We start from the raw sequence: 15,886 nt of genomic DNA, 5'->3' as shown, positions 1-15,886 counted from the left end.
ATACACAAAAATACTATTCCTTAGCATTATCATAATGGTGCAGTACACATTTTTAATTATTCTCTAGAACTTGAAAGATAAAAGCATAGAAACTACCACTGCACTACTCTAGCCTGGGTGACAGAACAAGATTCCCGCTAAAAAAAAAAAAAAAAAAGAAAGAAAAGAAAAATCAAGATCCAACTTGCCTTTCTACAAGTCAGAAAAGATCTAATAATAAAAAGACTGAAAGTGGCAAGATGGAAGTAGACATTCCATGCAAATATTAACAAAATGAGAGCAGCAGACATCAAAACAGTATTACACAAGCTACATCTTAAGTAACTGTCATATTTTATAAAATGTACTTAAAGTCAAAACTCCAAAGAGACAAATAAGGACATTAAACAATAATAGATTCACGGGAACCTATGACAAATTTGCGTGTGTGTGTGTGTGTGTGTGTATGTGTGTGTCTCACATTAGGGTTCCAAATATATAAAGCAAATATCAACAGAATTGAAGAAACACATAGAGAACAATTATAGAATATTTTAATATCCCATTTTCTATAATAAGAATAAAACAAGACAGAATATTAGTAAGAGAACAGAGGACCTGAAGGCAGTATAAAACAAATATTCCTAACATAGGTATACAAAACTCTACAACATTAAGATACACACCATTATCAATAGCTCATACAACTTCTCGATAGGCCACCAAATAAGTCAAAAAAGTCTTAAAAAGTATTTTAGAACTGAAATTTTATGGATTACTTTCCATAACAAAAATAGAATGACAATATAAAACAATAATATTAAAAGCTAACAAGTTTACAAATATATAGAAATTAAACCAAATTCTTTAGCCTTCTTTTGTTCAAAAGTTGAAATATTGTGAAGATGTCTATACTGCTCAATATGCAAGATTTAATGCAATGTTTTCCCAATTTCTCATTGCATTTTTGAAGACATAAAAACAGCAACCCTTAAAGTATATGGAATCTCAAGGGACAATAAAGTACCTAACAATCTTCAAAAACAGGAACAATGTTGGAAGCATTATAGTTTCTGATTTTAAAACATATTACAAAGCTACAGAATTAAAACAATTTGCTACAAGTATAAAGGTTAAAAAAAGTAGACAAAATAGAATCTAGCACATATATATACGGTCATATGAAGAGTCATTTTCATACCCATAATTATTATACCATTGCTACTGAAAGCCAATAGGTAAAAGCAAAACAAGTTTCTGTCACCAAATCATTCAGTAGGTACGATCTGAAATATAAAAATACTTGGCTGGGCACTGTGGCTCATGCCTGTAATCCTAGCACTTTGGGAGGCTGAGGAGGGCAGATCACATGAGGTCAGGAGTTCGAGACCAGCCTGGCTAACATGGTGAAACCCCGACTCTACTAAAAATACAAATTTTAGCTGGGCATGATGGCACTCGCCTATAATCCCAGCTACTTGGGAGGCTAAGGCAGTAGAATCACTTGAATCCCGAGGGGCAGAGGTTGCAGTGACCCAAGATCACACCACTGTACTCCAATCTGGGTGAAAGAGTAAGAATCTGTATTATAAAAAAAAAACAAAACACACACACACACACACAAACAACAACAACAACAAAAAAACTGGACTGTCATTCAGTTTTCAAAAAGCAGAAGATAGTCTAACAACTATAAAGATAAATCTTGATGACATTATGCAAAATAAAATGAGCCAGCCATAAAAAGACAGAGATTGTTGAGATATATGATGCAGTTACACTCCTAGAAGAAAAAGACTGGTGTTTGAAAAGTGCCATGAAAATGGGAAAAATTGGTAGTTGTTTAATATGTGTTGAGACTTAGCTTTGCAAGATAAAAACCTTTTAGTAAAATGTTGCATAATTATGACTCAAGTGAATATTTAAGAATATTTATTGTAAATTTTGTGATTTTTTTTTTTTTTTTTTAAATTTTGAGACAGTCTTGCTCTTTCACCCAGACTGGAGTGCAGTGGCACCATCTCGGCTCACTGCAGCCTCCACATCCTCAGCTCAAGTGATTCTCATGCCTCAGCCTCCAGAGAAGCTGGGATTACAGGCATGCACTACCACACCTGGTTAATGTTTTGTATTTTTAGTAGAGACAGGGTTTCACCATGTTGGCCAGGCTGGTCTCGAACTACTGACCTCATGTAATCTACCCGCCTTGGCCTCCCAAAGTGCTGGGATTACAGGTGTGACATGGACTAATCTCTTGATCCCAGGAGTTTGAGACCAGCCTGGGTAACATGACAAAGCCCTGTCTCTACAAATAATACAAAGAAACTAGCCAGGCATGGTGGCTCACACCTGTAATCCAGCACTTTGGGAGGCCGAGGCAGGAGGATCACTTGAGGTCAGGAGTTCAAGACCAGCCCGGCCAACATGATGAAACCTCATCTCTACTAAAAATACAAAAATTAGTGGCTCTAATCCCAGCTACTCAGGAGGCTGAGGCAGGAGAATCACTTGAACCTGGGAGGCAGAGGTTGCAGTGAGCCGAGATCGTGCCACTGCACTCCAGCCTGAGCGACCGAGTGAGACTCTGTCTCAGGGAAAAAAAAACAGAAAAACAAAAACAAAGAAACTAACTGGGTGTCATGGTACGTACTTGTAACCCAGATACTTGAGAGACTGAAATGATAGAATCATCTGAGTTTGGAAGGTTGAGGCTGCAGTGAGCCAAGATCATACCACTGCAAACCAGCATAGTTGACAGAATGAGACCCTATCTTGAAAATAAATAAATACAATTATTAAAAGAAAAAAAAAAAGGAAATAGAATGCCAGAGTGGCTTAAGAAAAAAAGCATAAAATATGCTGCCTACAAGAGACTCATTTTAGCATTGAGTCAAATAGGTTGAAAGTCAGAGATTGGAAAATATCTGTATTCTGTGAAAATAGTAACCACAATTGGGTGAGGTGGTCATAATCATTTGACACAATACGCTTTAAGTATTAGTGGTTGGGCATGGTGGTTCACACCTCAAAATAACTCTCATCAGTTCCCATTATCCAACATTTAGGATTACATTGCAGCATGATGTTTGGAGAACATGGACATTCAAACCATATTATAGATCAACTAGGCTTAACAGACATGCAGAAAATTTACCAGTCAAATGCAAGAGATTACACAATATTTTTATTTACACCTGGTATATTCTGTTAGGACACATATAAACTCATTTAATTTAAGAATACCATGGCCGGGCACAGTGGCTCACACCTATAATTCCAGCACGTTAGGAGGCCGAGGCGGGCGGATCACGAGGTCAGGAGATAGAGACCATCCTGGCTAACACAGTGAAACCCCATCTCTACTAAAAATATATAAAAAAAAATAGCCGGGTATGGGGTGTGGTGGTTGGCGCCTGTAGTCTCAGCTACTTGGGAGGCTGAGAATGGTGTGAACCTGGGAGGCGGAGCTTGCAGTGAGCCAAGATTGAGCCACAGCACTCCAGCCTGGGTGACAGAGCGAGACTCCATCTCAGACCAAAAAAAAAGAATACCAGCCAGGTGCAGTGGCTCATGCCTATAATCTCAATGCTTTGGGAGATCAAGGTGAAAGAATCATGTGTTTTGAGACCAGCGTGCACAACCTAGAGAGTCCTTGCCCCTACAAATAATTTAAAAAATTAACCAGACATGGTAATGCATGTCTGTAGTTCCCCAACTACTCAAAAGCCTGAGGTAAAAGGATCACTTGAGCCAAGGAGGCTGAGGCTGCAGCCAGTGAAAATCATGCCCACTGCACTCCAGCCGGGATGACAGATTAAGATCCTGTCTCAAAACAACAAGTATAGAGGACCAAAATTATACACTGTGTGTTTTCTAACCAAAAATGAATGATACTAGGAATTAAAAGTAAAACTGGCAAATCTTAAAATATATGAAAATAAAATACTCTTCAACATATTTTTGCTCAGGGGTCAAAACATTAAATTTTTTAAAAAATATCGGCCAGGCACGGTAGCTCACGCCTGTAATCCCAGCACTTTGGGAGGTCGAGGTGGGTGGATCATCTGAGATCAGGAGTTTGAGACCAGCCTGGCCAACATGGTGAAACCCAGTCTCTACTAAAAAAAATACAAAAATTAGCCAGGTGTGATAGTGTGAACCTGTAATCCTAGCTAATCAGGAGGCTGAGGCAGGAGAATCACTTGAACCTGAGAAGCAGAGGTTGCAGTAAGCCAAAATTGTGCCACAGCACTCCAGCCTGAACATACAAATTCAATGTAATTTCTACAAAAAATCCCAATAGCACAGATTTTACAGAAATATTGTTAAATTTTGATTACGAACTGTAGTCAAATATCCATGAAAAAGAACAAACAGGCATTATACTTTCTGATTTCAAAACATATTAAAAGATACAATAATCAAAACAGCATGGTACCGACGCAAAAACAGATAAACAAATGAAAGAACAGAACAGGGAACTCAAAAATGAACTCTTCTGTATATGATCAAATGATCTTCCACAAAGTTGTCATGAGCACAATAGAGAAAAGATATTCTCTTCAAAATATAATGTTGAAAACTGGACCTCCACACTGATAACAGAAGATTGGATTATTTCCTTGAACCATATATGAAAAATATTTTAAATAAGATACTTAGAAAATTGGTCAGGTGCGGTAGCTCACGCCTGTAATCCCAGCACTTTGGGAGGCCACGGTGGGAGGATCAGATCAGGAGTTTGAGACCAGCCTGGCCAACATGATGAAACCCCGTCTCTACTAAAAATACAAAAATTAGCCGAGTATGGTGGTGCACGTCTGTAATCCTACCTACTTAAGAGGCTGAGGCAGGAAAATTGCTTGAACCTGGGAGGTGGAGGGTGCAGTGAGCCGAGATCATGCCACTGCACTCCAGTCTAGGTGACAGAGCAAGACTCCATCTCAAAAAAAAAAAAAAAAAAGATACTTAGAAAAAAATATAGGGCAAAGACATGACATTGGTCTTGGCAACATTCTCTTAGACATGACATTAAATGCATAAGCAACAAACATAAAGAATAAAAAAATTTACACTATATTTCAAAACTTTTGCACATCAAAGAAAACATTCAATAACATGACAATGCCTCTTACTAAATGGGTGATAACATTTGCAAATCACATGTGATGCGAGTTAATATTCAGAATATATAAACAACTCTTAAAACGGAAAAATAAAGTTGAATAACTTGATTTAGAAATGGATAAATAATTTAATGATATTTTCATCAAAGATACATAAACCAGGCACGGTGACTAGTGCTTGTAATCCCAGCACTTTGGGAGCCTGAGGCAGGAGGGTTATTGAAGGTCAGTAGCTCGAGACTAGACTGGCTAACATGGTGAAACCCCATCTTTACTAAAAATACAAAAATTAGCCAGGTGTGGTGGCGCACACCTGTAATTCCAGTTACTCGGAAGGCTGAAGCAGGAGAACCTGTAATTCCAGTTACTCGGAAGGCTGAAGCAGGAGAACCGGTCGAACCCGGGAAGGCTGGAGGTTGCAATGAGCTGAGATCATGCCACTGCACTTCAGCCTGGGCAATACAGTCCATTTCAAACACACACACACACACATACACAAATGGGAAAAAGTGTTTGAAAGGACACACAAAATTACTAATTTCTAGAGAAATGCATAAAAATCACAATAAAAAATAAAATCATCTCACATCCAACAGAACGGCCACTACTAATTTTTAAAAACATCAAATCTTAATCATTTTTATTGGAAAATAAAACCCACGTTCATTGTTGTTGAAAAACCAGATGCAGCCATTATTTAAAACTCTTATAAATGTTCCTCAGATAATTAAAAATGAAATAATCATCAAATACAACAATCCTATTTATGAGTCTGTATCCAAAACATGCAACACAGGACCTGAAAGACATATTTGAACTTTCATGTTTGTTGTATCACTATTCACAAAACCCAAAAGGCTGAAGCAACCCAGATGTTGCTTGAAGACATCAAAAAATGTAACATATACATACAATGGAATATTATTGAGCCTTAAAAAGAAAATCATGTCACATTTTAAGATAAACTTTGAGAATATTGTCTCCTGAAATAAGCCAGTGACAAAATGATGGATACTATATGATTCCACTTATATGAGATAGTAGTCACACTGATCAAAACAGGAAGTTGAAGGGTGTTTGTCAAGGGCCAAAGAGAGTAAAATGAACAGTTGTTACTTAATGGGTATTGAGTTTCAGTTTTACAAAATATAATATTTCTAGAAGTTTTTAACATAACAATGTGAATATACTTTACATGTCTGAAATGTACAGCTTTTTTTTTTATTCTTTTTTGAGACAGGGTCTCACTCTGTCATCCAAGTTGGAGTACACAATTTTGGCTCAATGCAACATCAAACTCTAAGGCTCAAGTTATCCTCCCCTCTCAATCTCTCTAGTAGCTGGGACCATAGGTGCACACCACCATGCCTGACTATTAATAAAAATTATTTGTAGAGAGGGCGTCTTCATATGTTGCCCAGGGTGGTCTCAAACATTTGGGTTCAAGTGATCTTTCTGTTTTGGCCTTTCAAAATCCTGGGATTTCAAAATCAGGGCCAGGTATGTGAGCCCCCACCATACCTGGCCCTGAAATGTACACTTAAATAGATTTAAGATAGCAAATTTTATGTTATGTGTTTTTACAAGAATTAGTTTTTTAAAAGAAAAACTGAAAAAATACACAATTATAAATCTTTCCAAAAATTACCTTCAAATAACAAAAGTGTTTTTCTTACATAAGGAAAACATATATTCAGGCCAGGTGCAGTGTCTCACACCTGTAATCCCAGCACTTTGGGAGGCCAAGGCGGCAGATCACGAGGTCAGGAGATCAAGACCATCCTGGCTAACACAGTGAAACCTTGTCTCTACTAAAAATACAAAAAAAATTAGCTGAGTGTGGTAGTGGGTGCCTGTAGTCCCAGCTACTCTGGAAGCTGAGGCAGGAGAATGGCATGAATCCGGGAGGTGGAGCTTGCAGTGAGCCGAGATTGCGCCACTGCACTCCAGCCTGGATGACAAAGCGAGACTCCACCTCAAAACAACAACAACAACAACAACAAAAATACACATTGTTAAAAACACATGGTGAAAAGAAGACTACTTCCATGACTACTCACTTAGATAAAACAACCATTGAAAATCATCTAAGAAAGAATATATACAAGATAAGCCATGACCAAAATTGAGGTCATATTTATAGACAATAACACACATATACATAATCTGATTGTGATAGACATGACTAACTTATCTCTTAATTAAACCTCACATTGTCTTAAAGTATACAAACAGAATTGCAAATTGTCTAAAATTATATGTAAGTAAAAAACAAAAAACACAATACACTGATATTAAGAAACCTACAATAAAATAACACTAATCTGGAATGGCAACAATAATAGAAAATGTTTACTTGTAAACTATGGTATGCAACATTGATGTACCATTAAAAAAGAATTTATCAGCCAGGCGTGGTGGCTCATACCTGTAATCCCAGCACTTTGGGAGGCCAAGGCAGGTGGATCACGAGGTCAGGAGTTCGAGACCAGCCTGACCACAGTGGTGAAACCTCATCTCTACTAAAAGTACACTGGGCATGGTGGCAGGCGCCTGAATCCCAGCTACTCAGGAGGCTGAGGCAGGAGAATCGCTTAAACCCAGGAAGCGGAGGTTGCAGTGAGCTGTATCATGTCATTGCACTCCAGCCTGGGACACAAGAGCTAAAAATTCTATCTCAAAGAAAAGAAAAAAAAAAGAAAAAAATATAAAATAAAATAACAGAAAAAATTTGAACTAGCACATAGAAAGTAAACTATATAGGGAGAGTGACATTAGTAAGATGCAAAAATAAAAGGTGCCCTATTCGTTTATCCCCTCACAACAAGAAAATTTGTCAGCCATCCCTGAAAAAAATGCCTCTATGAGAGAATCAGGCATCATGGCTCACACCTGTAAGGACAGCTACATGGTACATTAAGGTTGGAGAATCGCTTCAGGCAGGAATTTTAAGACCAGCCTGGGTTATGTAGCAACACTCCATCTTCAAAATAAACTCCTTTAAAGAATCTTTGAGATCCAGGGAGGAAATTATGAAATTCTGCTAAAGTCCAAGATTGAGGAGTGTTTTTTCCAGGAGGCAGGCCCTCATTCAGGAGGCAAATTACAGGACCCCTGTTCTTGGCTGCAGACCATGAAATGGACCACCCAACTTGGTCTCACTGCGAATTCTGAACTTTCTCTGTAATGATCCCAAACTCCTCCCAGCCACATTCTGGGAGAGGTCCTGCCCTTCTAGAGGCTTGGAGGAAGACACACATTTATAGCCATGTGGAGAGGCCTGCAGACCTTGGGTTTTACTACGGTCCCTGAAGCAGTTCAATGACTCAGTTCCAGCTCCCTGAGCTATAGCTCATGGCCAGTTCTGCCTACATAGAAATCCACACAGTGACCTGGGAAAATCCTCTCTGGTACTCAGTGAAATCCATACTCACCCATATCCTAATAAAAGGCCCACCATATATAGACCCAACTGCAAAAACCTGCCCTGGTGTATTCCCCACAAAGCAAAGTCCTGAAAGATTCAGTCTGTCCAAAAATATAATGGGAATTACAACTACCCAAGCTCCTTGTAACAGTCAACTAAAGGTGGACCCTACAGCAGACTCAGCATCCTTGTGAGCAAGCTACCTCTCCACTACAAACCCGTAGAGGGCAACCCATCACTCTGGGGGCCAACATAAAGAGATCTTTACCCCCTGAAACCAGGTTATAAAAACTTAAAGAGGTGTTTGTTTCTTCAAATTCACAGACATCAATGCAAAACTATATTGTGCCATTGTCAATTGCTTCTATTTTAACATAGCACTGGAAGTATGTATTAGAAGAATTAGTTTAAAAAAGAAAAAAAGAGGCTGGGCGCGGTGGCTCACACCTATAATCCCAGCACTCTGGGAGGCCGAGGCGGGTGGATCACGAGATCAAGACCATCCTGACTAACATGGTGAAACCCTGTCTCTACTAAAAATAGAAAAAATTAGTCGGGCGTGGTGGTGGGCACCTGTAGTCCCAGCTACTCGGGAGGCTGAGGCAGGAGAATGGTGTGAACCCGGGAGGCAGAGCTTGCAGTGAGCCTAGATAGCACCATTGCACACCAGCCTGGGCAACAGAGCAGACGCCATCTCCAAAAAAAAAAAAAAAAAAGAAAGAAAAATAGCCATTGAAATTGAGGACAAATAAGTTGCTGTTGCTGTTGTAAATCATATGATCTTATCTTTTAAAAACCACAACTAGTACGTGAAAACCTGTTTAAACTAATAAATACACTGAGTAAATTACCAAAATGTAAAATTAACGTATGTTATGGTTTCATACACTTAAACTATCTGGTAAAATAGAGGAAGAAAACAATCTTATTTACATTAGCATTAAATCATAAATTTCTGAGAAGAAATTTAACCAAGTTGGTAAAAAATCTTTTTTGACAGTTTTGCTCTGTTGCCCAGGCTGAAGTGCAGTGGGGTGATCTCAGCTCACTGCAACCTCCGCCTCCCAAGTTCAGGTGATTGTCTTTCCTCAGTCTCCCAAGTAGCTGGTGCACACCACCACGTCCAGCTTATTTTTTGTATTTTTAGTAAAGACGGGGTTTTGCCTTGTTGGCAAGACCAATCTCGAGCTCCTGACCTCAAGTGATCCACCCGCCTCAGCCTCCCAATATGCTGAGATTACAGACATGAGCAGCCATACCCAGCCTAAAAAATCTTCACAATGAAAGATATATCAATGAAAAAAATTAAGACACAAATAAACTTAAAAATATTTTACATATATGGATTCAAAGAATAAATACTGTTAAAGTGTCATTTATCCAAAGTGACCTACAGATTTAATAAACTCCCTATCAAAATTGCAATGGTATTTTATTTACAGTAATGGAAAATACAATCCTAAAATTTACATGAAACCACAATAAACTTTTAATAGCCAAAGCAATCTTGACGAAAAAGAACAAAGTAGAAGGTCATCATACTTTATAATTTCAAACTGTATTTCAAGGCCATAGTAATAAAAACAGGATTGTATGTGCAGAAAAATGAAGAAAAACCCAATGTAATAGAAACTACTCCCACATATTTCAGACACGATGCAAAAAGAGAACTTGAAAAATAGTTTAACATAGTTTCTCAAAATTATGCAGCTATCTGTGTGTCCCCAAAAACAATGGAAAAGCAGTAAGATTGTGCAGTCTCCTATATGCCATGAAGAGGACTTTGGCTTTCACCATAAACTTGAAGGAAAAATCACTGAAGGGAAAGTAGAATCCTTAGAGAATTTAAAAGCACAGACAGAATATGCTCCTATGTGAGAGCAAAAGAAAAAACAACCCAGCTCCCCAGAAACAACTTCTTTTGAACACAGCTTCCCAAATCACATTTTTTTTTTTTTTGAGACGAGTCTCACTCTGTTGCCAGGCTGGAGGGCAGTGTCGCGATCTTGGCTCACTGCAACCTCCGCCTCCCTGGCTCAAGTGATTTTCCTGCCTCAGCCTTCCAAGTAGCTGCAACTACAGGCACACGCCACCATGCCCAACTAATTTTTGCATTTTTAGTAGAGACAGGGTTTCACCATGTTGGTCAGAATGCTCTCAATCTCTTGACTTCATTATCCCCCCGCCTCCCAAAATGCTGGGATTACAGACATGAGCCACCACGCCTGGCCCAAATCACATTTTAAGAACTGGCTTTCTCCTTGACCTTTAGACCTGTCATCTGTATCATCTGTTATATTCACTGTCACTCTCACCTACCTGGGGGTTTGGCTACCATCGCATGTCTCTTCATATTGCAGGGCTCTTTTCCTTGCTCCAGACAAATGATCAGGTCTGGCTTGGAGACAGCAATACCTGTTTTATTAAAAATGAGTAACATGAATCTTGCTCATATTCTCCCATTATCAACCTAGCAATGTGCTCAGTAAAGAGGATGTAATTATTCTAGTAAATTAATCCCAAAATATCTAATAACATAAATTTCTAAATATTTAGAAAATATTTTAAATTTGTACGTTCTTAATTTCACTACTCAGTACTACTGCATCATTGGTGGTGGCAATTAGATTTTAAGGTGTAGGCAACTTTTATGCCACTAAATGTTTGGAATTATCATTAATCTAGAGTGAAGGATACAGAGTAGCTCAGGAATGAGGAAAGTTCAGGTCAAGATGAAACATCTTGAAGAGATTCATTTCTAAATGAACAAATCCCCAGGATTTTCTTGAAAACAGGGATCTAAAACTTATTTATGCAACAGGGATCTAAAACTTATTTATGCAAAGCACAAATTTCCAAAAAAAAACCTACAGAAAGGAGCAATGAAACCTTTAAATTATGTATTAAAATTATCCTCACCCAGGAAGACCAGGTTTCTGTAGTTATCTAACATCACATTCCTATACAAATTCTGCTGTGAAGTGTCCAGGCATTGCCACTCCTCCAGAGAGAATTCTATGGCCACATCCCTAAATGTCAGTGGTCCCTGAAAAACACACACACACACACAAACATATTTACCAAGTTGCCCTGGACAGAATTTTTAATTTGACTCAAGGTGGAACGGGAAAGTAGAGAACTGGTTTTGACTTATAGGAGTGACCAAAATTATCCAATAAAATAATTTTCAAAACAGAAATATTCTCAAATGTATTCTCCAACTCTGAGAAAAGAGTGGCAGAAGATCCACAACAGCAGTTCATATATGATACTTTTCTAGATAATAAAGTATAGAATTAATGACACAAACACAAACATGTACATTTGTGAGTGCTATATTTATATCATACAGAATGAGCTGTGTATATTTTTCAGATAGAAAGAAATGTTGTGTCACAAGCTAGCTTTAAAATTTTAATGTGTACAATAATAAACTGGAGATCTTGTTATGCAGATTTTCTTTCCAGAGGATCTGGAATAAAGTCTGAGTTTCCAAAGTTTTAACAAGCTCACCAGTAATGCCAATGTTTTTGGCCCAAGAAGAATATTTTGTCAAACATCCAGTAAGTGGAAGAGCCTGTGTTTTTCCCAGATTTTCTGGCCTGTAAACAAAGATGAGAGCCTTTATTTTCCAAAGACAAATATATACAAAGGAAACTTAAGAAAGAAGGGCAGCTTCCAGATTAAATGTGATGGTTTACGCACATTAGCTGCATAAAGATACTTAATAAAGAAGAGAAAAACAACTCTATAGTAAGAAAAATAAATCTGTCAGGGAGCTCTTTTATTTTATTATACATAAGTTCTGGGTTACATGTTCTGTTACATAGGTATACCAAATGAATCACTAACGTCAACTGAACTAGGACAAATTTGTATGATATGCTGAGGCACAGAGAAAAACACAGCATCGCTGCTTCAATATTGCCCCTCGCAAAAGCAAATTATAGTCTGAATGTAACCATACATAAGTATCAGTTTTATGCCCTCTTTAAGATACAGATAACTCTTATGTTGTTATTTTGTGTGTGTGGCTTTTTGTTTTTGTTTTTTTTCCTGAGACAGTTTTGCTCCCTTGCCCAGGCTAGAGTGCAATGATGTAATCTCGGCTCAGTGCAACCTCTGCCTCCCTGATTCAAGCGATTCTCTTGCTTCAGTCTCCCAAGTAGCTGGGATTACAGGAGCTGGCCACTATGACCAGCTGATTTTTTTTTTTTTTAGTAGAGATGGAGTTTCACCATGCTGGCCAGCCTGGTCTCGAACTCCTGTCCACCTCAGCCTCCCAAAGTGCATGGAATTACAGGCGTTAGCCACGTACCTGGCTTATGTTGTTATTTTTTTATTTTTTATTTTTTTACTTTTATTACCCAATATATTTATTTCTCTTATTTTTCAATTAATTCCTCAACTTACAGAGCTAGGCACACCCTAAACATTATGGTTAAGTAAGTGTTGTGTCTTCTAGCATTACATCTACAGAGATTGTACAATACGTATAATTTGTGTCCAGTATCTAATCAAACCCTATTGTAAAGGCAAAAAGCAGGAGGATGTGATCCATAACCAAAAAATAATACAAACAGCAAATTAAAACAGACCCACAGATCTGTATAACACAGATGATAGAATTATGGAATTAGGAAACAAGAATTTTTACTGTATAAGAATTTGTAATGCATCTGGTAGATTATGGGAATGCTATGATTTCCCGACTTAGATCTTTAAACAAGTCATGCTAGAAAAACTGGTGCGGTTAGGACATTTTCCAGTATTTTTTAAAAAACATAAGGGAAGAGGCTATAATTTGAAAAAATGCAAATTAACAGGAATATCCAACAGTTGCAATATTTATATACTTGTAACTTTACTAAAATGGACTTTGTTTTAGCAATTTATATTTCCTGTCCACAAATTATATATATTGCCCACAAGAAAATAATTTTGTTACTAATCTAAAAACACATTTGTTTATATAAATATTTCATGTAAGGTGGGTATGATAGTAGATATAAAATTTGAAAGGTACAGATCACTAAACAAATGTACACTTACATTAGTATTTCTTTTTATTCTGAGTTCCACGCAATTAATTTTGCATAAAAACAATTCCTCTTTCAAATAATTGATTGTGGTTACCTTTCATTTTAAAAAGTATTTTTTACTTTTTATTTATTTATTTTTGGATTTTTTTATTTTTTTATTATACTTAAAAAAATTTTTTAAATTATATATATATTTTTTTATTATAAGTTCTAGGGTACATGTGCATAACGTGCAGGTTTGTTACATATGTATACTTGTGCCATGTTGGTGTGCTGCTTATGTTGTTATTTTTAATAGTAATTTTAAGTAGTCTTTAACACCATAGAGAGCATTTTCTCCTAATATTTTTTTTTTTGGAGACACAGTCTCACTCTGTTGCCCAAGCTGGAGTGCAGTGATGCAATCTCTGATCACTACAACCTCTGCCTCTCAGGCCCAAGCGATTCTCCTGCCTCAGTCTCCCTAGTAGCTGGGACTACAAGCATGCACCACCACACTCAGCTAATTTGTGTATTTTTAGGATAGATGAGGTTTCACCATGTTGGCCAGGCTGGTCATGAACTCCTGGTCTCAGGTGATTTGTCCACCTCAACCTCCCAAAGTGCTGGGATTACAGGCATGAGCCGCCATGTTTGGCCATCTCTGAGTAATTTTTTTTTTTTTAGAACTTTTTGGCTAATAAATGTTATCCTGTTTAAATAAGCATTTTGTTAATTCTGTTTTGCATAGAGCTAATGGAGAACACAAATGGAACCCCAACATTACATGTTCTCCATATTTACAAATGACCCCAGCTTGTTGGGAACAGGCCCCCCAAAATCTGGCCATAAACTGGCCATAAACAAAATCTCTGCAGCACTGTGACATGTTCATGATGGCCATGACGCCCATGCTGGAAGGTTGTGGGTTTACCGGAATGAACATCTGGCCCAGGGCGGAAAACCGCTCAAAGGAGTTCTTAAACCACAAACAGTGGCATGAGTGATCTGTGCCTGAAGGATGTGCTCCTGCTGCAGATAACTAGCCCAACCCATCCCTTTATTTCAACCCATCCCTTTATTTCCCATAAGGAATACTTTTAGTTAATCTATAATCTATAGAAACAATGCTTATCACTGGCTTGCTGTCAGTAAATACATGGGTAAATCTCTGTCTGAGGCTCTAAGCTGTGAAGGCTGTGAGACCCCTGATTTTCCACTCCACACCTCTATATTTCGTGTGTGTGTCTTCAATTCCTCTAGCGCCGCTGGGTTAGGGTCTCCCCAACCAAGATGGTCTCGGCACCAGCTTTTCCCCAACAGGAATTTTGAGTATCTACAGCCACAAAGGAAACATTTTTAATGTTGCACATCGCAAATTCATGGTGAGAATTCTGCATGGAATATAAGAAGCCGTGATGTAGAGAAAGTACAGTAGGCTCTGGTATATAGGAAAGGAGTATTTTTCAGAGACCCTTGACTATCATAAGAACTTTTTAAAGTAGTTAAAATAAACTTATTAGGGAAGAAAACTTCAAGTAGAGAAGCAAAGGTTCACAAGTACTAAACGCATGGCATTCCAGGAAGAAGAGTGGGCATGATCTGAGACATGTTCAGCTAAGAAAAAAAAAAAGACCATTTTTTCCTCTTTTCTCCTCCTTCTCTGGGATTTCTTCTCAGATGAGATTCTCTGGACAAATTACACCTGCATCTTGAGAATATGCCTTTGAAGTGTCAGCACCACCTGTTTACCTGCTAGCACCACACCCACAGGCAGATGACAAGAAAAAGTCCAAAACAGATAAAGTCCACCCATTTCTGTTCTTTTATAACAGCAAAGATTCAGGAACAATGAGCTGCTCCACAGAGATAAAAATAAAGTTTCTCTTTCTCTGTCCTCAGGTGCCCTCCCTTGCCACAGACACCAGCAATTGCTGCTACAGTAACGGCAATATGGGCTGCACTGTCCTGTTCCTACCAAATTCAAACAGAACTGGCCCTGTGACCACCCTTTAGTACAAAGGCAGAAATTAATTCTTATGAATGTATTTTGAACCCCTCATAGCTGATTCTGTTCTCACTCTAGAATCACCTGAGGCACTCATTAGGTTGGTGTGAAAGTAATTGTCGTTGCTGCCAATTTCTTTTTAATGGCAAGGAAAAAGAAATAAAAATAATAAGTAATAATAATAGTTGTTTTTTTTGTTTTGTTTTGTTTTTTAACAGCAGAAACAGACCAGGTGTGGTGGTTCACGCCTATAATCCCAGCACTTTGGGAGGCCAAGGCGAGTGGATCACCTGAGGTCAGGAGTTCAAGACCAGCCTGACCAACA

General features: G+C 38.0%; 1 protein-coding gene across 1 annotated transcript in view; it reads right to left on the bottom strand.

Moving 5' to 3' along the window:
* Positions 1-15,886, bottom strand: part of ZNF273 (zinc finger protein 273) — a 46,749-nt gene that overhangs the window by 4,456 nt on the left and 26,407 nt on the right. The window contains exons 3-4 of the mRNA XM_011925713.1: positions 11,452-11,578; positions 10,852-10,947 (exon numbers count right to left, since the gene is read on the bottom strand). Coding sequence (XP_011781103.1) covers positions 10,852-10,947; positions 11,452-11,578 — 223 coding nt within the window. The remainder of the gene's footprint in view (positions 1-10,851; positions 10,948-11,451; positions 11,579-15,886) is intronic.

Source organism: Colobus angolensis, unplaced genomic scaffold, assembly GCF_000951035.1.
Source record: "Colobus angolensis palliatus isolate OR3802 unplaced genomic scaffold, Cang.pa_1.0 Scaffold657, whole genome shotgun sequence".
Classification (NCBI taxonomy): Eukaryota; Metazoa; Chordata; class Mammalia; order Primates; family Cercopithecidae; genus Colobus; species Colobus angolensis.
The sequence above is the reverse complement of the archived record's forward strand: the minus strand, read 5'-3'. Positions and strand labels throughout refer to the sequence as shown.